The sequence below is a fragment of the Microtus pennsylvanicus genome, chromosome 4, assembly GCF_037038515.1.
Source record: "Microtus pennsylvanicus isolate mMicPen1 chromosome 4, mMicPen1.hap1, whole genome shotgun sequence".
Lineage (NCBI taxonomy): Eukaryota > Metazoa > Chordata > Mammalia > Rodentia > Cricetidae > Microtus > Microtus pennsylvanicus.
The window spans coordinates 105,248,242-105,271,984 of NC_134582.1; the positions used below are offsets into that span (position 1 = coordinate 105,248,242).

At 44.7% G+C, this 23,743-nt stretch overlaps 1 protein-coding gene across 10 annotated transcripts in view; it reads left to right on the forward strand.

The window, feature by feature from the left end:
- Positions 1–23,743, forward strand: part of Carmil1 (capping protein regulator and myosin 1 linker 1) — a 261,760-nt gene that overhangs the window by 101,806 nt on the left and 136,211 nt on the right. For 9 of the 10 annotated variants that reach the window (XR_012910397.1, XM_075970038.1, XM_075970042.1 and 6 more), the window contains 3 exons: positions 4,340–4,390; positions 8,825–8,884; positions 17,168–17,289. Coding sequence is in view for 9 of the 10 variants with exons in the window: in XM_075970038.1 (XP_075826153.1) it covers positions 4,340–4,390; positions 8,825–8,884; positions 17,168–17,289 (233 nt within the window). In the remaining variant the exon portion in view is untranslated. Of the gene's footprint in view, positions 1–2,476; positions 2,526–4,339; positions 4,391–8,824; positions 8,885–17,167; positions 17,290–23,743 lie in introns of those variants that run through there. The other variant, XM_075970041.1, reaches the window with a different exon arrangement.

A 23,743-nucleotide genomic window follows, 5' to 3' on the forward strand; every position in this document is an offset into this window, starting at 1 on the left:
GTGTATGTACGCTCTCCATACCCCACTCCCCTTGTTTCTTATAGTCTTACTGAGGTTCTTACTCAGTAGCTCAAGTCAGGGAGTCACAGTGATCCTTCTGCCTCAGTCCCCCAAGTGTGATTACAGGTGTGAGTTATCATGTTACTGTTCCTCATTGTTTTTTTAAAACTTCTGCAAGAAAATTCTTCTTCAAGGCCAAAATGTGTATTGACAGAAAATTTCAGCTTAGGGCCTGCCTTAGTATCTTTGTGGGTTTTGTTTTGTTGAGCGAATCTGAGGAAGTGGACCTTGTGGACCTTACCCTGGGGACCTAAAGAAAGATTGATGAGGAAAGCTTGTGTTCAGCAAGTGCGTGCTAGGTGCTGGAGCGTACCCCCACCCCCACCCCTAACAATTATTTCCTCATCACGGTCCTGTGGGTGACTGTTCCTGCTTGAGTGTCTCTTGTTTCAGGAGTCTCATTTCCTCCCTTGAGGATGTCTGTAGCCTCTCATCTGCGGGAGGTGTCAGCTTTGTGGAAGAAAGTGGGAGAACCAGAATTCCAATCCAAGTTTTTTTGAGACTCAAATCCAATCACGCAGGTTGACCTGGGTTCCCGAGAAGATCCTCAGTGCCAGCATTGGAAATGTCCTCAGAAAGGAGGAGGTTTGACCGTGATGGAGGTCATGGTCCATGAGGAGGTTTTGGTTTGAAAATGAAGAATCTCTCATAGGCTCTTGTAGTCGGAAAGCTTGGTCCCCATCTGGCCGTGCTGTTAGGGAAGGTTGTGGAACTTAGGATGTGGAGCCTCATTGCCTGGGTTATTGCAGGGGGCTTGCTCTGTTTTCTAGCTGCTCTCTGCTTCCCATCTATGGACATAGTGCCACCAACTAGTCACCGCATACTCCTCCCATAGTGTCTTCTCTGCCTCGAGGGACTGTAGCATCTGGAACTGTAATCCCAACTATCCCTTCTCCCTTAAATTGCTTCTTGTGAGGTGTGTGGTCACACCAAGGTGCAGGGTTACTCTAGCATATCTCCCCAGGAGCATGATCCTGGCTGTTCCTATGTAGTTAGAATCCATACCTGTGCTTGCAAATCCTCTGGGGCTACACCTTGGGACAGTTTGGAAATGCATGGATGGGCCTTTCCAGCATGCCTGGAGCCTCATTTATTGACTCAGTTTGTGCTATTAAAGGGAGATGTATGATTCAGAACGGTGGTACCTGTAGCGTTCAGTCTTACAATATGACCCACTGTGCTCTCAGATGCTGAAAGATCTGTCTACTTCACTTCTGCTCCCTTACACATTTTCTTAGTATCGCTACATGGCTCTGGAGACTGGAGCTGGCTCTCAGAAAGTAGAACCAGTAGAAGAAAGTTTTTATGGCTTGTCTGTCTCCCTTCAAATCCTGGGCTTCCTCATGGATGCATCTCTTCTCAAACAACTTCTTTTGAACTGTGTTCAAACTTCAAAAGGATGCTATGTATTTACACAAATACTTGTAAAGATAGGAAGTCAGCACACCGGGCCACAGACTGTGAGCCTGTACAGTCCCAGGGTGAAGGCAGAATGATCATTATAAAATGAATGTCTCCCTGTGGCCAAGAGATGGCCCTTACTCAAATGGGAATGTCTGGTTTTGTTTTTTCTTTTCCATCTCTTTTGTGTTTAAGTGACTATTACTACTTAATGCCCAACCCAAGACCTCCAGAAATACCTTGTGATAGCATCTGTGGAAGGGGTGTGGCGGGAGAGGATGCACACAGTTCGGTCAGCCTTGGTGGCTGGCGGAGGGAGGTGTTTATCCCCAAGTGTAGCCACAGGGTAGGAAGGGGAGCAGTGCCATATGCTGCCCTATTCCAGTTGCTGAAGTGTGTGTTCTGAGATTCGTTTTTAAGACTTATTAATTAGATGAACACAGGGGACCTTGTAAAGCGCTTAATTACCTGTGGCTCACTGTATAATGATGTCCAAAGGCTGTCTTCGGTTTTATTCGTGTTTTGTTCACAGTTCTCTGCGACTGTGTTGCAGATGAAATTCCGTCCTGGAATGCAGTGTTTCTTCTGTGATTGGTGTTTGTTGTTTTGTTTTGTTTTTTTCCCAAAGGCGTAAAGAAAACCCAGGATCTACAGTGATCTTTAGAGAAAGGGTTGGGGAAGAAAGGGCTGCAGCCAGTGTAGAAAGCAGAGGAAGGGAGAGGCTGGAGCAAATGGGAAGAGACCTGATGGGAATAGTGGCAGCAGTGGCAGAGAGGGGGTCTGAGGGGAAGAATGGGGGACAGTGAGGAGAGACGAAGGCTGAGACATATGTATCTAGACCCAGGCAGACAGCAGCGAGTGGTGACAGTGACCCGAGATGGAGGCAGGGAAGGCAATCTGCATCACCAATAGGAACTCAACCTTTTTCTTAGGGTACCACTCATCCTGCTGGCTGCTGATAACCTGTGTATCTATTTGCTTCATAAGGCTTTAATGTTCCGTGACTGGTTTGTGGTTCCATGTGTCCTGAAGAATCTGGCTCTTCAGGAAGGTTAGAATCTGGGGTGAGTAGCAGGAAGCACCCCGGAAGTGTAGCTAGAGCATCTGGGTCGGAACTCCAGCTCCACCATGTGCTGCTGTGCCTGCTGTGGGAATGTGGAAAGTTTGGTGGAGCGGAGCTGCTCATCACATGTCAGTGAGGAAGTAGAAAGGCAGGTGAAGGAGCCCACCAGGATGGCGTGGAAAGCCCATTCCTACTCCACAAGGTGGCTAATCTCTATCTGCCCCAGCCTCTTGTGCTTAAGGGAATAAAGATACTGTTTCCTCCCATAACGCTGACAACATTCAGACTGTTGAGTGTGTACAATAGGAACTGGCCCCTCAGAGCATCCAGGTAATAGTACCCTGGCTCTCTACACTTTGCATGCTTCCTGGTGACCAAGCAATAGTTACAGACGTGCTCCACCTGCTCTTAGGTTCTCTGCATCCTATGTTCTCTGCATCTTATGTTCATCTTGTGACCAGCAAATGCTGCCTGCACTTCCCTTGACATTTTTCTTGTATATTGCTTTGCTTCTTTACCTGACCCCTAAGAGCTGTGATTGACTTATAACATATCAAATCTTCAAAGATGATATCTTCCTCTGCCTACTTCTAAAGTCAAGCAGTGAAGGTTTTAGGCAAGAATGGCTCCTGTGCATAGCCCCCTTTTTTCTTTCTTAGTAGAGACTGACCAAGGGCCTAGTGCTGTGGTTCTCCACCTTCCTGATGCTGAGACCCTCTAATACAGTCCCTCATATTGTGGTGACCCTCTACTGTAAAATTATTTTTGTTGCTAGTTAAGAACTAATTTTACTACTGTTGTGAGTCATAATGTAAATATCTGAGATGCAGGACACCTGATATGCAACTTTTATGAAAGGGTTATTTGACCCCAAAGAGACTGAGATCTGTAGGTTGAGAAACATTGCTCTAGGGCATGCCAGCCAAGTGCTATACCTCTGAGTAGTATCACCCCAAGTCCTGATGTATAGCTTCTAAGATTCTATTCAAACCTCGGATTCCTAGGTTAGTACATAAGTCTCATTTGCTAAACAAGAATTTATTAACAAGGAAGTTCTTTGAAAAATGAAGGAAGGCAATTCTCCTGTCACTGCTCGCTGAGCTTTTATTTCTTTTTCTCTTTCAAATGCTCATGAGGCCAGTGGGGATCTCTGTGGTGTAGAGAGCCAAGTTAGATAATGGGTAGGCACCCTGCTCAAAGCCAGGCATCAGCTTCTTTGGATTCATGAGGGGTCCTCTGCATAGCAAGAGAGGCTTATAGACCCACAGGGTCCCATGGTGTCCAGCTGTCATTAGCTAATTATCAGGAAGATAATTATCTCCTGTCTATCTCAAGAAGCAAACTTGGGGGAGGTCTCTTGGAAACTAGCCTGAATTTTTTTGGCCCGTGTGTTTTATATGAGTGCTACCAGCTTAAGCCCTCATGGTGGGAACAGGAGGGCTTACACAGATGCCACTTATCCTTGGGGAAGTACGAGTGAGCAGGTACTTCACTAAGTTTGCTGTCCATGTAGCTGACTCAGGACACTATGCCACATAAATCATTTTCCAGTGTCTTTCCCGCTCAGCCACGGTGATCTAGTCTGCGGGCCAACTGCGTGACAAAGGTTCCTGGGTTACTTGTCCAAATAAGCCTTGATGCAGGCCTTCCTAGATTGGAACTGATTCTACAGCGCTAAGAAACTGTCCCTGGTCACTTACTCTACCTGCCAGAGTGGTAACTGAAGGTTTTAGGGTATCAATGTCATTCGGTGAGACCGAAGCCTGCCAGGCCCAGTTTACAGCACTGATACCAACATCTGCTTTTGTGTTGCAGGTGCTCACGTCATGCCGAGCCTTCCTCCTGTCAGCGCGCATCCCCACCAAGGTAAGCAGGGTTGAGTTCTCCTCCTGAGAGGGGCTGACAGGCACACTCAGTGCGGCACAGCCATATGCACACTCTTGCACACAGCCAGAGACACTCACGTGAAGGAGCGTCCCACCTTTGGCATTTCGATACGATGCTGTCATCTGCAGATGTGTAGAGGTGTCTTCCCAGCTGTTCTGGGATGCATTCTATGTGCAGGTTGGACAAGCCTGCTCTCATAAACATGCATTCCCAGATCCGTTACACAGATGTAGCATTTCGGCCCATATGTCTAGAGTTATCTTAGCATGCACGTTCTGTTTCATTCCTCTCCAGAATGTCCCTAGAGGTTGTCATGAAGGATGCTTTTCATTTCCTTTCAGCTCTCTGTGTAAGGACATGCCAAGAAAAATAGTGAGGCATTTTGTGTTCCCTGTCCCCAGGCTCTTCGTCCCAGCCATTTTTCTCCCTCGGTTGTGCGGTGTCAAGTCCCTTTCTTATTTGCTTCGGGCCAGCAGTGGCAGCTTTTTTCTGTAGGGAAATAGTCTTCTGATTCTAAAGGGTGCATTGCAGGGTTGTGAGAGCTTTGGCCCTCTCAGTCTCCTGTAAGAAACCACTCTACCCTCTCCTCTTCTTTCCTTCCCCCACCATTAACATCCTCTTCCTCTTCCCCCTCCCTTTCCACTTCTCTCCCTTTTTTTCTACCTCCCTTCTCTTCTTTCTTTCCCTTACCCCTCCCTTCACTCCTCCTTCCCTTACTTCTTCCCCTTTCTCTCCACCTTTTCCCTTGTCCTTTCCTTCCCCCTTCCTTTTCCTCAAGTTCTTACTCTGGCCCTTAGTCCCTGTGTACCCCAGGCTGACCTTGAACTCACAGCAATCCTCCTTTCTCAGCTTCCCAGGTGTAAGCTACACACTAAGTTCCCAGCTTACAAGCTTCTCTAAGGAAAGATACTTTAGGTTCTTTGATGCATAAAGTGATACATGTTTACTGTGTTCTAAACAAATTAGTTACTATGGCAATGAGATTGGACTAAACTCTCATACCTGAGGCAGAGCTGGTGTGGTATTACGCTCCAGTAATCTTGGGTTCTAGGCCAGCCTGGGCTACGTAACAAACCTGAAACGAGAAAGGGGCAGGGGTGGGGAGGTGAGATGGAAGGGTAGGTGTACAAGCACCTTCAGGCAGGCAGTGTGTAATAAAGTAAATGCTGACTTATTGCAGAAGGAGTTATTTTGGACTTGAGAAAAAGAGCTTGCCCTGATGAAGGGAAGGCTCCAAAGTTGAATGTGTTGGATTTTGCACATGATTCTAGAACTAGGGTGGTAGAGGCAGGAGGTTCAGGAATTGAAGGTCATCCTCAACTATATAATGAATTAATTCCAGGCTAACCTGGGCTATATGGTGGGTTCAAGGTCAACCTGGGCAATAGGAGAGCTACTCTCTGGGAAAGATAAAAAGAAGGCTCCTGGGTGCTATTTGGGTAAACATGTGAGCTATCCCAAATGTATAGACATATGCCCACAATTGAGTCATGTATCTCAGATCACTCATGAAGAAATTGCTAGGCAGTGTGACACACACCTGTAGGTTCAGTGTTTGGGGGAGTTGGAGACAGGAGGATTGCTGTCAATTCAAGGCACTCCTGGGCTCTACAGTGAGTACCAGCCAGCCTAAAAAAGAATGAGAGAGGAAGGGTGAGCAGGGGAAAGGGTTTATGTGGTGTTGGGGGTTGAACCCAGGGCCTTATGCATTTTAGGCAACCATTCTGCCGACTGAGTTACATCCCAGCCCTGCCTTAAGCATGTCTAATAATAATCCAAAGCTCTGACTCATCCCAGGCTCGGCCAGTCATCCTTTATTGAATGTTGGTCTCTTTCCACCCCTTGTTGGCTCATCAAACAGTTATTCTGCCAGGACTACCTGCCACCTCACCAGGCTCCCCTGGTTCTGTTAGCCCAGTGAAAGCCCTCATTGGGGACAATGTACCTTTTTAATTATGGTCCAGCATCAGCCAGACAAATTGACAAAAGTGGCCGAGTCCCACCTGGTGACTCATACCAGCGCAATGTTCATGGCTGTGCACCGCCCCCCCTGCCTCTATTGGATGTGATGACTGCTGAGGGTCCATGGAGGTGCTCCTCATGTGAGCAGTTATGGCAGAAGTTTAGATGGTAGACCTTCTCCATGGCAACCGAATATGAGTATACAAGGAGGGAGTGCCTGTGAGATAGTGGAGGCCAGTGGAAGTGAATTATTGAGAAAATCGATGCCTTGAGGTTCACACAGAGGTGGCGTAAGAAGCATAATCTAGAACATGCCTGTGCTTACCTACAAAGCAGGTGCCTTCAAATGCTCTTTTTTTTTCTTTTCTCTTCTTCTTTTTTTTTTTTAAGTTTTTGAGAAAGGGTCTCATGTAGCCCACTCTGCCTCTGCCTCCCAGATGCTGTGATGGCAAGCATGTAATACCATGCCTGATTCACGTAGTGTTGGGAATCAAACTCAGTGCTTTGTGCATACGAGGCAAGTACTCTACCAGCTGAGCCAACATCCTCCGCCCAAGTTCTCGTTTTTCAAAAGGGATTTTAACTGGAAACTGCCTCGCCTGTTAGGCTTGACTCAAATAATAGCTCTGGCATTGTTAAAAAAAAAAAGAGTGGACAATCACTCTCTTTTTATTTATTTGTTATTTATTTATTTATTGTTGCTTGTTATTTTTAAGTAATAGTGGTAGACAAGTACGCGATTTTAGGGCACTTTTTTTTTTTTGCTGTACTTTAAAGAATTTAACAGAGATGTAGATCTTGGTAGTCTTGGATAAAAATGTTGCTGTAATTGAAGGTTTCAAAATTTGGGCCTCCAAGGGTGCATGTAGCCCATAGAGGAGAACACTCTCATTCCTCAATGAGTTTCCAGTGTGGCACCTAGTAGGCTGCTCAGAAGTCTCAACTGACTGAATGCGAAAGAACGAATCCATTTATTCATTCTCATATACCACCCCGTCCAATGAAGTCTTGCTATGTAGCCCAGCTAGCCCTGAACTCATGGTGATCCTCCTGCCTTAGGCTCCTGAGTTCTGGAATCACAGACCTCAGCCACCACACAAAGTTCTTTGAGTCAAGCTCCAGACATCACTGTGCCTCTGGGGTTTCACTTTGGATCTTCTGCTTTAATATTTTGTCCTACTTGTGTACCTTGGCACAACCTGCCAGCAGGGGGCAGAGTTCAGTCCCTGTGGGTTGATTCTACACTTGTTTCTTAAGTGGGACAGCCGGCCTTCTATATCCATTGGTTTCACATCTGTGGATTCCATTTATACGAACCCAAAATCTGTGCTTCCCTTTAGACATTTTCTCCTCATTCTGCCCCAGGCAACACAACACTTCTGTTTACACTGCACTGCCTTGTGTAGGAGCTGTAAAGATGACCTTAAATATTTGGGAGGATGTGTGTATGTGCACAGTGTGCCCTGGTACAAGAGACTTGAACATCTGTAGATTGTGGTGTCTTTGGGCATCCCTAGAATCCCCCAGGGGTACCAAAGGATGCACACGTGTTTCTAGATTTAATGTGGTGTGGCGAACACACATTGCCTAGTCATTTCCCTCTGTCTTCCAGTCTCATATCCTGTATGTTTGGTGTGAGATGAGGGTCTGCACACCTAGGAGAAAAGTTAGTGATGAAAGATAGATCTGGGAGTGTGCTGCACAGTCTGGAGAATATGTAGGGTAGGAAGAGCTGATGGTGATCATGGGAGAAGAAATGAAGGGGCACTTTTTAATTCATTGAAAAGAGGTAGCTGAGTGGTGAGGGTGTTAGTCTGGTTTGCCCATGCTGGCTTTGGTGCCTCGCATCATAAAATAAAAATAAATGAATAATTAAAATATAAACAAAATACTATATGAATACTTGGCGAAAGAGTAGCTTTGTCAACTATGTACGTGCTATTAAACATAGTTTAAAATTCATAAGTATATATTCATTCAAATACATCTAAATAGGAATTTTGTGGATTTTGGGAGAAGAAGGTGATGTTAGTGAGTAACTAGAGTGCCACACAAAGAGGAACGTGATGTCTAGAAGAAAGGACTAGTCCATAGGGACTGAGGTTTTCCAAAGGAACTTTGTGGAGGAAAGGGGGGATGTGCGTGTGGTTGCTTGGTGTCCTGCAGGCATTTGCCAGTTTACACACATGGAGTAGACCGAGCCTGGATGAAGTGTAGAAGTCAAGGGTGCCGCCTCCTCCCCTCTGTTTGGGAGGTGGGTAATGCCTCTTTTGATAGGATGAATCCCAGCTCTGTTACTATGGACAGAGGTATCAAGCAGCCTGTCTTCAGAAGGCGCACAAGCCTTACTTAGCCTTGGGATAGCTCTGATTATAGCATGTTTTGAACCTCAAATGATATGTTTTTAAGCCCTCATTATAGGTCTCTTCTCCCCCTCCCCTCTCATTACAGCTCGAGTTAACCTTCAGCTATCTGGAGATTCATGGAGTCATCTGCCACAAGCCAACTCAAGTAAGTATGAGCTCTAGGAGTCTGCCATTGTGAGGTTACTTAAATGAAGATGTCCTGAGACAGAACAGAAAAGCAAGTGAAGAATAGGAATTTTCAAAAGGAGAGACCTGCAGAGGCTGTGCGTGGGAGGGGTCAGGAGCTCATTCTGTTAAGAAAACTGGTAACCGAGAACCAAGCAACTCCTTGCCAGCTGCTGCTGTGCACACAACTTGTCCATTTGGCATGCTGTTTGACGGGTACTAACATCAATGCTTCATAACTTTTATAAAGTACTATGTAAAATACCTCCCACCCCAGAGGAGTAGCCTCAAGTTCTCAGCAAATCCTCCTGCCTCAGCCCCCTAAGTATGGGGATCACAGGTATGAACCCTGTGCCTAGCTTTATGAAAGTCTTTCTTGGAAGGAAGTGATAAGTGATTTCTTTTGGGTGTTCCAAAGCTGATTAAAAATAGTTTCGTTTTAGCTATAAGTTGTTGCAGTGAAGTGCAAAATTCGATAACTATTGATATATATATATATATATATATATATATATCTCCACGAAACCGTTAGTACAACCAGGATACCGATTATATTCATCTCATTCATCCCCTCCCCATCTGCAGTCTCTTACAGGCACCTGCTTTCTGTCACTGTAGGGCGGGGGGGTCACACTTTATAGCATTTCATATGGATGGAATCACATAGTTTACAGTCTTGGCCTTCCTTATTTAGTTAATGAACTGTTTCCAGGTGAACTTATTGCATGTCTCAGTGGCTCTTTCCTTCATGTTGCTGAGTGGTGTGCCGCCTCACGGATGTGTCAGTTTGTCTGCCCTTGCCCTGGTGCTGGAGAGTATGTTGTTCCCAGTTTTGGCTGTATCAGGAGCAGCTGCTCCTTTGGATATGGATGTGGGGGGTCCCTGCAAGCATCATGACCAACAGGGAAATGATGTGGGTGAAGTAAGAATGAAACTCAGTTCAGCCCAACTTGGTTGGTGCTGGGCCAAGCTTCGGGAGTCTAACACCAACTCATTTATTTATTTTAGCTATATTTAAGCAGAGCACAATTTTGGAAAACTTTTCTGGTGACAATTAATTTAGTTCCATGTGTACAACAAAGCTTAGGAGATGTTTAAGTTGAAACTGTTTAAAGATGGGTTCTGTTGACTCAGAAACAATGCTCAAGATAAGGGTCTAGGGAGAATGACTGAAGTAAATGTAATGCCTGTGGGAGTCAGGATAGGACTGGCTCTAAGATGCCATAGAAGTTACCTAGGGTGTTATAAAGGACGTGTGATATCTCTCTTAAGGGTGGTTTTATGGACTAAGAAACAATGTTCAAGACTTAGGGTAGGGGGGAAAGTCTGGGATAAGCAAACATAATATTCTGGGGGAGACAGGTATAGCCCAGCCTACAGATAGCAGAGAATCACCAGGCTGTAAACTATGCCCTTTCCCAGCCTTCTGGGTGGAAGACAGGTAAACATCTTCCTTTGAAGAGATAAGCCTGTGTTGTTAAGGTTCCTGACTTCTCCATCGTTATCTCTGCCCACAAGAACTGCTTTCTCTCTACACGCATGCTTTCATTTGCTGTGGACGCTTGTCTTAGCAGAGTGGCGGGGTCCTGTGGTAGGCATGTTTGTTCAGCATTGAGTACTGTCAACCTGCCCTCCAGGAAGGTGGTGCAAAATGTTTTAGTTTGTCATCAATAGTGTGCTAGAGATACAGTTCTTTTTTATATTCCTGAACATAGGTAAGGTGCTTTTTTAAAAAACAATTTTTAAAGAAATTTTAACAGGTATATAGTCCCCCCTCCCTTCTGAATTTAAAAACAATGTTCTGTATAGAAATAGTTGACTTTGACATTTTGATCTTCCTGGGGTTTTTTTTTTGTTTTTGTTTTTTCACCTTGTTTTCCTCACCTGGTACAACCAGAATTTCTGACAGATTTTATTGTTTCTGTAGAGGTGCTGCCATCATTTGTGTGAATATGCATAGCTTTTCTTTTGCTTGCCTTACTCCAATGGGGAGGGTACTCCTGGATTTTATCTGTTCCTACACATCTTGCTGATAGATTAAGAATTCGGTACACTGACTTCTTTTTACCTAGGATGTTTCCCAGAGTTATTCTGCAGTCATCTACTTGTAGAAAGATGGAGTGCTTCTCTGTGAAAGAGCAGGCTTACCTGCCATATCCCGTGAAAACAGGAGACCACACTGACACAGTGCTCCCTCTATTGTGTGAGTGCAGGCATCTGTCTGAATCTCTCCACGTCACTCTGGGGGGACATTGGGCTCTGGGGAGTTTATTAGGGTGCCCATGGCTCTTTGTGATGCCATTCATTAACTATGTGAACAAGGAGCTTCCTGGCTCCAGCCAGCATCTGTGGAACACTGGCTCCCAGGCAGGGTAGTACCAAGTTTTAGACCTTGGTAGTACCCTAGCCAGCACCTCCAGCATGATGCTGATCAGATGTTACTGTCTCAGGCTCGTCTCTAAGGGAGATTCATTCTTTCACCATCAAGTATGGCATTGCTATAGATTTGTTCCATAAATGATTGTTGCCTAGTTCAGGACATTCCTTTCTATTCCTAGTTGAGCTTTTATCAGGACTGCAATTGAATTTTGTCCTATGTTTTTCTTTATTTCCTGAGATTGATGTGTTTCTTCCCTTGTCTTCCATGAAGAATTATATTTATTTGTGGATATTAAGTTTTTAATTCCTAGGACAATCCCCATGAGTCAAAACATGTTACCTTTTTATAAATTATGAATTATATTTAAAATAAATTAATTTTTGATTTTATATTCTGTTTATCTTGTTATATCACCTCATAGGTATACCCATTTTTATCATTTATTTCATTTTCTTCATGTATATATTTTTATCCTATTAAATTACATTTAAATTTTTCCCAATATTATCTATTATCCCTTCATGTTATAATATATATTTATATATCTCCCTTATTATATATATATATATTCCATATGTTAAACCTTGGGAAGGAGTTTTTGCGCTGCTGTTTAAGATGCTAGTTTGTTGTTTTTCTTTTTTCTTTTCTTCCTCTAAGATATTAGCATAGTCGTGGAGTTAGCATATGAACTAGGAAGAAATCTCTGCTCTGTATCTCTCTTCTTAGAAGAGCAGTGCTAACATTACTTCTTCCTTAGACCTTTGGCAGTTGTCTATGTTTTGAGGCAGCATCCCCATCCTCCAACTGGCTCATAGTATCCACTTGTGATGTCTGTAGAAATCATTCCTGATAAAGATAATTTGCCGACCTTTTTCTCTTTGTGCTTATTTTGTAAGACATTTTATTTTATCGACCATCTCAAACACTTGTTTTCTGGTTGAATTGCTTTTCTGTTACATTGGTTCTTTCTCTGAGCTTTATTTTTATAGCTGATTGTTTTACCTCTTAAAAGCATATGTGTGTTTAGGTTGCTGGTGATGCTCTTCAAAAGAAACTGTCAAAGCTGTCATTTACGACAGCTGAGATTACATACAAATCCCTGGAAGTTTTCCATAGTGCAGCTGAGAGCGATATTTTATCGTTCTCCAGAAAATATATTTTGCACAAGAAAAACTCACAGCAACATATGTTTGCCCAAATGGCCAAGTCTATGTTGGAGTGAGTCATCACTCCTAAGTGATGCATGGCTCTAGCACTCTAGGCTGGCCTCTCTATTGAGGAAGGTCTGTTTATGAGTCAGGCTCTGGATGGGAGCAGTGGGGACTAGTGAATGTTACTGTCAAATTTATATCGAGAGTGTGATTTGACTGTGGTATTTGCTTGTGAAAAAGATGTTGGCACAGCAAGAAGTCTCCCCTGTGACTGCAGGAGTTGACCATTCTGTAACCTGTAGTCTTGTCTCCTCTGTATGCCAACCACTTAGAAGAACTGGGTAGGCAGCTGTCTGCTTCAGCCACGGAGATGGTTTGATTGTTTTAAATCTACACACTTCGGTTATCTGTGTTCTGAAGACTGAGACTCCGTAACCCATGTAACCCCAAGAGAGGATCAATAACTTAAGAGCCTCACATCCTTTGAGTCTCTAGTTTATGTGAAGTCTGAGGATGAGGACATCCGCCAGTTACATACAATCTAACCATCTTTTGAGAGAGAGAGAGAGAGAGAGAGAGAGGATACAGATGGTCATATATTCAGATGCCTCCTAGAGGCATGAAGAGCACATCATAACATCTTATCCCCTCAACCTGGAGTCACCAGTGGTGCTTGAAGTGGGTGCTGGAAACTGAATCTGGGGCCTATGGAAGAGTGGCGGTGCTCTCAACCCGGTAGTTCTGAACCTTCCTGATGCTGCTCACCTTTAATACAGCTGGGGTGACCCCCAACCATAACATGATTTTCATTGTTACTTCATAACTGTAAGTTTGCTGCTGCTAAAAATCATAATGTAAATATCTGTGTTTTCTGATGATCTTAGGCTACCTTTGTGAAAGGGTTGGTTGAGTCTCAAAGGGGTAATGAATTCTTGCTAACATTCTGGGGTTATTAAACTTTTGTCGTTGTTATTTTTACCATTTGTGTGGTTCATCAGTTCAGGTAAAATGCTTGGGGTGGAATATGGTGCCTTGTATATGAATGAGTGAGTGGTCAGTATGTTCCTGAATTAGTAATGTTTGCCTTAACTATTGCTCTTTTCCTTTGTGGAAATCTGGGATGTGAAATCTCATTTTAAAGTTTTGATGATGTCACTACACCTTTGGTGCTCATGGTACATGGTATAGTACACCTCTATACTATGGAATTTTATATTTTCATCTGCAATTCAAGACTTGCTATTATTATTGTTATTATCATTATTAGTTTTCAAACTAAAATTTTGCTCTATCATAGAGTGGCTCAAGAAAGCCAACCTCTGCTTGTTTCTATTAGAGGAAGCAAAATCACCACATAAGTTTATCGACTGTGGTTTACTAAAAAAAAAAATGTTGGCTATATTTGGGCCCAGTAGATCAGGTCTGTAGTCTGAGCCTCTAGATGCTGAGGCAGGAGGATGCCAAATTCAAGACCTGCCAACACTACAGAATAAGTTGAAGTTGAGCCCAAGCAATCTAGTGACTCTATCTCAAGATGGGAAGGAGAAAAAACAAGAGGAGGACCCGCTTGTTTTTCCTGGCCACCCGGATAGCTTAGACCAGAAATAATAACACAGAAGCTGTATTAATTAAATCACTGCTTGAACCATTAGCTCTAGCTTCTTATTGGTTAACTCTTATATTAATTTAACCCATTTCTATTAATTTGTGTATTGCCATGTGGCAATGGCTTACCGGCAAAGTTTTGGCATGTCTGACTCTGGCAGCTCCATGAAAGCAACACATAGACAGAAGGACCTCCCACACCAGAAAAAAAAAATAGAGGATGTAGCTCAACCCATAGAATGCTTTAGTTGGGTTCTGTGATCAGGAGTAGAGATGGCGGCTTGTAATCTCTGGTGATTTTAACCAAGGCCCTGGAAATCAAACCTAGGACCATATGCACACTAGGCAAGCACATTCCAAATTACTGTTTTAAATTGGAATAGAGGTTATGAGTTCTACCCTGTGAGGTGTTTGAACATTCTGTTTCTGCTCAGCCTGGAACAGAAGGAAGCCAGCATGTGACAGACAGCTCTTTTTGTTGAGGCCATGATGTGTTGGGTGGCCCCACCTTGGTGGCTTTGTTGTAGACTTTACATTATGCAGAGGTGTTGACATCTCCAGCTGGGCTTTGTGAGCACCTTCATGTCAGGTTGCATTTGAAGGCTCATTTCTTCCCCCACCTGTTGCCCTTTCTCTTCCCTGCCATCCTATTCAGTCCTGTATAATTAGGATGATTATGTGTGAAGATCAAGTGGAATTAGAATAGGCTAATTATGAATCACTTGTGCCCAGACTGTGAACTGAATAGAAGCGAGGAACGTGAAAGGCCCTGCACAGATGAATGTCATCACCCAGGGCTGGGGGCAGGGTGTCAAGCAGAGACACACAGTGGCCTCCCACATCATCTGGCTTTAGAAAAGATTGTCTACCTGAGAAGCAAAGGAGCCCACTGTGTGGAAGCAGCACTCCGACTTAGCCTCTTCCCAGACAGACACAGTGGAATCTGGCAGGAAACAGCTACAGAGCTTCCCTGGGTGTTGGGCTGCTGCCTTGTCCTGGGGTCACTATGTCTAGCTCTTGGACCACGGAGCTCAGGACAGTTTGGGACTTAGCCTAGAGCATTCTGTCATGTCCTTCCTCCCAACACTCCCGCTTCCACTTCCCTCTCTCCTATTCTTTGTTTCCTTGTGGTCTTTCCTTCTCTTTCCTTCCCCTTCCTTTTTTCTCCCTCCCTCCCTCCCTCCCTCCCTCCCTCCCTCCCTCCCTCCCTCCCTCCCTCCCTCCCTCCCTCCCTCCCTTTCTCTCCTCTTTTTATCTTCCCCTGACGCCCCCCCCCCCCACTACTACCTCTTTCTTGACAGTGTCTTATTATTGTAGATCAATTAGATCTGAAACTTAGTGTATAGTTCAGGCTGGCTTCAAACCCATGGTGATCCTCCTGCTTTGGCCTCCCATGTTTTTGGTGTTTATATTATGATTATGGGTCTCAGGTTAACGTCTGCTACCAGTTTTTTGAAGAATGTGTTGAGAGTTAAAATGAAGACTCTCTTCCCTCCTTGCTAGGTGGCACCAGGTGCTATACCTCTGCAGTTTCTGTAGAAAAATTTCATTACACTGTTAGGCTCACCAACTGAATCTCATCCTTTCAGCATATTTTCCATTCCTTTTCTCCTTAACAAGAATACATTGCTTCAGATTATTCTTATTTTCAATTTGGCCCATTTTATGGGAATCACCCTGGATAATTGTACATGGAATTTGGTTTGCTTTTTATACACAGTTAAGTGACAACAGGAGCAAATGCTGAGGATGTTAGCATACTGCAGTGCTACCAAAGGACTTCATTGCGCATGGTTACTTAGAGCAGTGGTCATTGACCTTCCTAACACTGAGACCCTTTAATACAGTTCCTCCTGTTGTGGTGACCTGCAACCACAAAATTATTTTCTTGCTACTTCATAACTGGGATTTTGCTACTGTTATAAATCATAATCTAAATATCTGAGATGTACGACATCTGATATTAGAAGTTAATATCAATATTGACATTGACCCTTTGGAGGTCGCAACTCACAGGTTGACAACCACTGACTTTGAGGGTTAAGAAAATGTCATCTTTTAGGAAAGTGACCAGTGACTGTTTCTTGTGGAATGGTCTCGTCATCAGCAAGCTGACTGTTTTGTGGCTCAATCTCTTCTTTTAAGGTGGATTTTAGCTTATTTTCAGGACCACGTGAGGAATACATTCCAGCTCTTTCTGGAGTCTCCAGCCCGTGCTGCCATGAAGCCTAGCATAAGATTTTGTTACCTTACTGTTTCAGTGTTTTCCCTTGCAGGACTCTCTGCTTAGACAGGTTGGTCTTTTAATAAGACCTTGAATTTTCCTTTGCTCCTAATAAAAAAGATTATTAACTTTTATTTAAGTGTTTTATAAGATTTCTTATCTTAAAACACAAGTTTCAAAAGAACGAAAAAGAAGCAACAAATGGATGACGTCATATCCAAGAACTGAGCTACCACAAGCTTAGGTAGATTTTTCTCCAAGATAGGATCAGGCCAGGATGTGTGGGATGTGGTCAAGTCACCAGGAAGGTCTATTCCAACCAGTATAGACTTTGAGATCCTGATTCAGTTCCCTGATCACATCCATAGTCAAGAGCAGAGAAGAAACAGATGGATCCTTGCTTGCTTATTCTCAACTCTGTTTCTCTATTCCTACACTGTCCAGGAATGGGACCACACACAGTAGGCTGCCTCTTTTCACATCAGTTAACAATCAAGACCATCCACCACAAACATCTCAAAACCCAACCTGGCCCACACAAATCCTTAGGAAGACTCTTCCCTGGTGATTCGAGGCTGTGTCAAATTGATAATTAAAAGTGACTACCACAGATATCTAGGCTCGTTCTATTTCCTGGCTGTTATGAATATCCCAGCCATAAACATGGATGTGTAAGTGTGTGGTATGTTGACCAAGCATCTTTTAGGTGTATTCCCAAGGGTGACTTAGTTGTATCACACGGTGGTTATGGTTTTGGTTTCTGAAAACCCTAGGACCCTCTGTAGTGGCTGAGCCAGTTAATAGTCCCACCCATTGAAATGCTTCTTACATACATCACTTTATAACCTTACTAAAGAGGGGAGAAGTTGGGCTCCTGGTTAAGTGTGCTGCTTGTTCTTGCAGATGGTTGTGGAAACTGAGAAGTGTAGCATGTCCATGAAGATGGAGTCACCGGAGGACGTGAGTGATGTGCTGGCTCACATAGGCACCTGCTTGCGGAAGCTGTTCCCAGGCCTCTCCCCACTGTAAGTCCTGCAGAGGAGCAAAAACGTTGTTCTTTATCAAACTCACAAATGGGAAAATATTCTCCTCTTGTCTTTGTACCTTTATCGCTTTCTTTCTCAGATTACTTAGAACACCACCAGCAGCAGGAGCAGCACCACCACCATCAGCATCAGCACCAGAACAACCATCACCTCCACCATCGTCACCTCCACCATCGTCATCACCTCCACCACCATCACCTCTCTACCACCCACACCCCCACTACCACAACCATCTCCTCCTCTATTACCTCCTCCTCTATTACCTCCTCCTCTGCCACCACCTCCTCCACTTCTACCACCTCTTCACCACTATCACCCCTACCCCCAGCCCAAGTACCATGGCTACCTCCTCCTCACCTCTTTCTCCACTACTACCCACACCTTCCATCTCCTCCACTACTACCACCTCCACCTCCTTCCTTTCCTCCTCCTTTACTACTTCATCTTCCTTTTCCTAAAACCTCTTTCTTTTCTTCTTTTTTTTTCTTCTAATTCCCTTTTTCTGGGTCAGGGAGGACAGAAAGGGGGTAGGGGCAGTTTTACTACATAGTCGCAGTCTGGTCCAGGGCTCTCAGCCATTCTTCAGCATCAGCCTGCAGGTGATGGAATTATAAGATGAGTCACCATGTCTGGGTTAGGGTAGTGGTTTAGCTAACAGTCCACATTGGGGGTGGGGTGTTGGAATGAGGTTTATAATGTACACAGAGGCTTCTGTCGGGAAACTCTCAGTTAAGACGCTTTCCTGACAGGAGGATGTGTCCCACCTATTGTGGGAAATCCCTTCCCTTGCCCTCTGAGCATGCTGAGGGGTGCTGGAGAGGCCGAAGCCTCATGCATATGTATGGGTGATTTGTGGTGGGTCTTTCCTGGAGGTGAGGAAAATTCTGACAACTTTTGCCCTTTTGGAACATGAAGGAAGGCAGGTCAGCCTTAGGAAAACAAATCATTTTATTTTCACAGCAAAGGGCTAAAGAGGGCATTGAGGTTAAGGACCCGTTCCATTGCTTTCTGCTGAGTGGACCTGCTTGTCTTTGCTATATCCTCTTTTATTCCCATCGCAGACATGCTAAGTGAGCATACTCAGGATAGCGGGTTGCTGAGATTACGGTGTGTGCCTAGTCTCCCGGTGATACAGGGGATGGGGAACTGGGGTTGTTCCCTATTCCCTGCCTGTAGGAGTTCAAGCCTTGAGTGTTTTTAAGGAAAGCACTTACTGAGGTCCAGTCCCATTGTGCGTGCTCTAAGAGGCCTGCAGGGTAGGCTGAGAGGTGAGGATGAGTCACAGCAGTGGTGGGAATTTCCTCTGGAGCGGTTTCCGGTCTCTTATCTTCCAGCCAGGTACTTGCTCTGTCCAAGTGAGCAGACAGTGACCAAAGGTGACCAAAGCAGGACTTTATTAACAAAAGGTTAGCAGATGAACAGAATAAGAAAACCAGGTGCCATGCAGGAATGCCACCTCCATGCAATAGTGTGTAGTAGGAGGCTGCTTGTTTGTCCCCAGCTACCTAGACCACAAAATAATCACTCAGAAACTAAGATATTTGCAATACAGTTTGGCCAATAGCTTAAGTGTATTTCTGGCTAACTCATATTCTAAACTAACCCATTTCCATTAATCATTATGGCCATTTGGCTGTGGCTTACCAGGTAAAGTTCCATCCAGCGTCTGTCACTGACAGGGCTACATGGCTTCTCTTGACCCCGCCTCCTTTCTCCCAGCATTTAGTTTAGTTTTCCCCAGCTAGCTCTGTTCTGCCCTGCTATATATAGGTCCAAAGAAGTTTTCTTATTCATTAACCAGTAAAAGCAACACATATACAGAAGGACTTCCCATACCAACAGTGAGAGATTGGAATTCTTGCTTTGCCACAGGATGCAAACCAAGGAATTGAGGCAAGTGGTAGGAGAGTTAGAGCCCCCACAGGCTGGGGGTGGCGTGGGGCTGGAGCTGCAGGTCTCACGGGGCCTGAAACAGTAGGGACCCAGCGGAAACTAATTCCTGCCTGCAGTCACAAGTTCAGTCTTGGTGGTTGAGTCAGGAATCAGTTACTCTGCTTGTAGCCAAAACAGAGGTTGAGGTAGGAACCAGTCACTCTGCCTGCAGCTGCAGGACTGGGAGGCCAAAGCAGCTGTAGCCCAAGGGGCAAGGAATCTGTCTCCGACAGGTCTGGAAGGCAGGAACAGCTTTCCTTCCCTTCAGGGAGCTGTGTTCTCAACCTGTGGAGCATATCAGATGTCTTTCATATCAGATAGTTACATTAGGGTTCATAACTGTAGCGACATTATAGTTATGAAGAAGCAAAAATAATTTTATGGTTGGGAGTTACCACCACATGAGGAACTGCATTAAAGGGTCACAGAATTAGGAAGGTTGAGAACCACTGAGCTATCTGAAGAGTTTAACCATTCAGAGCCTTTGAACCCTGTTTCATAAGCCCAGGTGCCCTGCCCTGCCCGTGTGTGTGTGTGTGTGTGTGTGTGTGTTTGCTTGTTTGTGCACGTGCATGCGTGTGGTGTGCACACCAAATTAGGTGTAGAATGAAACCAATTAGGGAAAAGCCATCAATCCTGGAAGAAGAGGGAGACATAGTCCTGCCAAAAGAGTTCCCAGTCAGGTGTGGCCCCGTTTCTTCCACAGTCATGGTAGGTTAGCAAGTACAAAGAAGGGGTGCCCTGGCATTGTCATGCCTGGACGTTTGAAACAGTGTCTAGTGGCTATGGCAGTGTTTCTGCCATGACTGTACAAAAGGGGCTGCTGCCATGATCGCTACCTAGTGGCGTTCTTCTGTCGTGGCTGGCTCCAACAGGTCATCTCTGGGGCTGCCCTGTCCTCAGTGTTGCAGGCTGTTAAAGCCAGCTGATTCCCAGCGCTGTTTGCGCCTGGGTTTTTTGGTCTGGTTTCTGTTCTTCCCGCTGGCTGCCACTCAGTAACAGTGGGGACTTCTGCTACCCCATCAACCTCAGAGACTGACCATGCTGGGAAAACGTGAGGGCGCAGTAGCTGAAACTTTCCCTTGATGTTCTGTTAGCCGCAAAGGGAGAGGGACAGCTGTACCCTGTCACCCTCTCAGTGAGGAGTCTTCTTTATCTTTTAGAGATCCCAACTCAGGTAAACTCCAGATTGGGTCCTTTGACACAGAAAAGAATTTCAGGACTAGTCTGGAGCAAAGTTAAAGGTGCTTTTAAAAAAGACTAAAGGTTCCAGGAAGGCTCCAAAGCTACACAGAGAAACCCTGTCTCAACCCCCACTCCCAGAAAAAAAAAGACCAAAGGTATATCCACCCAAGAGTGTGGGTGTGAGCTTCTTAGAAAGGAACGAAGGTTTATCAAAAATGATTTAAAACTGAAACAACATGTTTAAGTAGTGGTGCTGGGGTTTGAACTCAGATTCTCCTAGGTGCTAATCTACCTACCAGACTGATCTAAAGATTTAATATTTATTTATTTTTGGTTTTTCGAGACAGAATTTCTCTGTCTAGCTTTGGAGCCTGTCCTGGAACTCGCTCTGTAGACCAGGCTGGCCTCAAACTCACAGAGATTCACCTGCCTCTGCTTCCCGAGTGCTGGGATTAAAGGCCTGTGCCACCACTACCCGGCTTATTTACTCACTTATTTGTGTGTGAGTGTGCATGTGTGTAATCATGTGTGTGCCACAACATGTATTTAGAGAGCAGAGTACAACCTGTGGCTGTTGTTTCTTTTGTTCTACTATCAGGGGATATTACTAATTTAATTTTGGGTTTGGATTTATCTTTATTTTTTTCCTTCCAGAGAACATTTAGTACAGAATAATGTTTCCAGTGTAACTTTGTGTAATGCCCATTTGTAGCTAGGCAGCTTTGCTAAACCATTGGCTCCTTAGTTCCTGGCGTTCCCGTTTGTGACCTGCATTCTCTCCTCTAGTCTGCCTGGTGGGCATCTTCAGAGGGCTGTCCTCAGGCTGCACATGCTCAGTCTGCCCCAGAAGAACTGTTTCCCTTACCTTATAAAACCCACCCCATTGCTTTGCTGTTGATCATGGTCTCATGAGAAGGAAGTCATGAGTTAGTTACCAGACTCTTGATGTCATCTCAGTGAGTCTTGGCTGGGCCCTTTGTCTTCCTTTTTGTTTCCCTTGCCTCAGTTTAGACTGGGGCGCTTTCTCCACCGAAGTATCTCTGTAACTAGTCTCTTGACCTCTGCTTTTCAGTGCAAACAGCCCTCTATCCTGATAGCAGTTATCTTTGTAGAATTCAAGCAGTATCTGTGTCTTGCAGAACTGTCTGCTGACTCGCTGCCTGATAAAACCGAAATTGTATCTCTCGGCCCAGAAGAGAATTACTTTCCTACCACATGATCAGCCTATTTCAGAATACAGCAGATGCTTGCACTTCCATCTTTTTATGAACGTTCCTTCCTTGAGGAGCTCTGTTAGGTTTAACTGTGAACTCCCTCCACAGGCGCATGCGCACTGTCCAGATGACTCAGGAGGGAGCGTGTGGATATGCTCTTAGGGACATTTTCCTTTGGAGAACTACTAAACAGGGGGTGGCTTGAGGGCCCTGAGGGAGGCTAGAGAATGTTTGTCCATGTTGAGAGGGGGTGATATTAAATCACAGTGAGGCAATGGGTGGATGAGGGCAAGAAGAGAGAAAGAGAGCTGGGCTATGGTGGTGCACACCTTTAATCTCAGCACTCTCAAGGCAGAGGCTTGATCTCTGTGAGTTCGAGGCCAGACTGGTCTATAAAAGCTAGTTCCAGGACAGGCTCCAAAGCTATAGAGAAACCCTGTCTCGAAAAATAAAACAAACAAAAAAATCTTGTCTGTTTTCTATATTTCTATTACAAAATAATAGCAGGATGCTGGCTGTGTGATATGGTTTTGCCATGTGTCGTGATCCTTTCATGAGTGTGATGATTTGGGGATTGGCAGTTAAGGTTGGTGTATCACCAGTGTTCCTTAGTACTAAACAATTGGATACTGTGCATTTCTCTCTGAAGCCAAACACTGATAGAAATATGGAAAATACAGTCACTTTGGAGAAAAATGATCCAAGAGGAATTCATATTGAAAGGAGATATTCCCCTCACTTTCTTGAGTAGTAGGCAGCAAGTCATGTTCAGGTGACATCATTGAAACATGGACTGGAATTTATGAGACAGACCAGCAGCTAAAGCACTTGCTGCCAGGCGTGTTGATGGGTTCATTCTTAGAACCACATGGTAGAAGGAGGGAACCAATTTGCACAAATTTTCACTTGACCTCCACATGCTCATGTGGTACATGCATATGCACTCGGACGAACACACACACACACACACACACACACACACACACACACACACACTGAATCTTTCTCTGTCCCGCCAACCAGTTCCCAAATAATGACATGGAGAATTCTTATTAACATGAAAGCTCAGCTTATAGCTTAGGCTTGTTCCTAACTAGCTCTTCTAACTTAAATTAACCCGTATATTTATTAGACTATGTTCTCCCATGTGAATTTTACCTCTATCTCATTCTGTGTCTGACCATGCTTGCCTGGCTTCTTCACCTCTGTTATTCCCAGAGCCCTCTCTGTTCCTGAAAGTCCTTCCTGTCCCTCCTGCTTAGGTATTGGTCATTTAGCTCCTTATTAAACCAATCAGAAAGCACCTTGGCAAAGACATATCTTCACAATGTACGAAAAGATTATTCCACAACATGAACACCACCACCACTACCACCTCCACATTAAGTAAATAAGTGTTATAAGAGATGCTTAAATAGTGACTGTTGAAGGCAGCCACTACTTTGGATGCACACTGGCCTGGATTTTTAACTCAGTTCTTCTCCATGGGTTAAAATAATTCAGAGATATTTTCATGCCATCAGTTTACCGTGAGACATGTGTGAAGAGCTAGTATGTTCACTAGAGGGTTTTTCTCCCTTTTTGAGTCTCATGTAGTTTAACTATGCCCAAATCATCATTGGTTCATTACTAGAGCCAGTGAGGAGTCTAGGGCCCGAGCATATCACACCTGCTCTCCCAGCAAATGCTTTGTCTGGCTGAAGCTTCTGTTTGCATGTGTGTGAGTTGGGATGCACATTGCTGCTCTGTGCTGTCATTTAGCTGAAGGCAGAAAACATGTCACGGGATTTTCCTCTCACACATTTGAGAGGAAAATGCACAGGGCTAGAGCAGAAGCAGCCCTTCCAGCCTTCTGCAGGCTTGGCTCATTCTCTCCTATGGAAATACACGCACATGTTTTGCAAGGCTCCTTTGGCTCCTGACAGCTCAGCAGAGAAGGAAGGTGAGAAGTGTTGAAAAGCGGAGCTGCTAGGAAGAGCCCAGATGGACGCTTCTGCGGAGTGGCTCCCGGAGACTCCTATACCAGCTGCCTCTCCTCTCCCACTCTTCTCCTTCCCCCTGGGTATGAGCGCTCTATGCTGCTGCTTTTGAAGTAGAAGTCT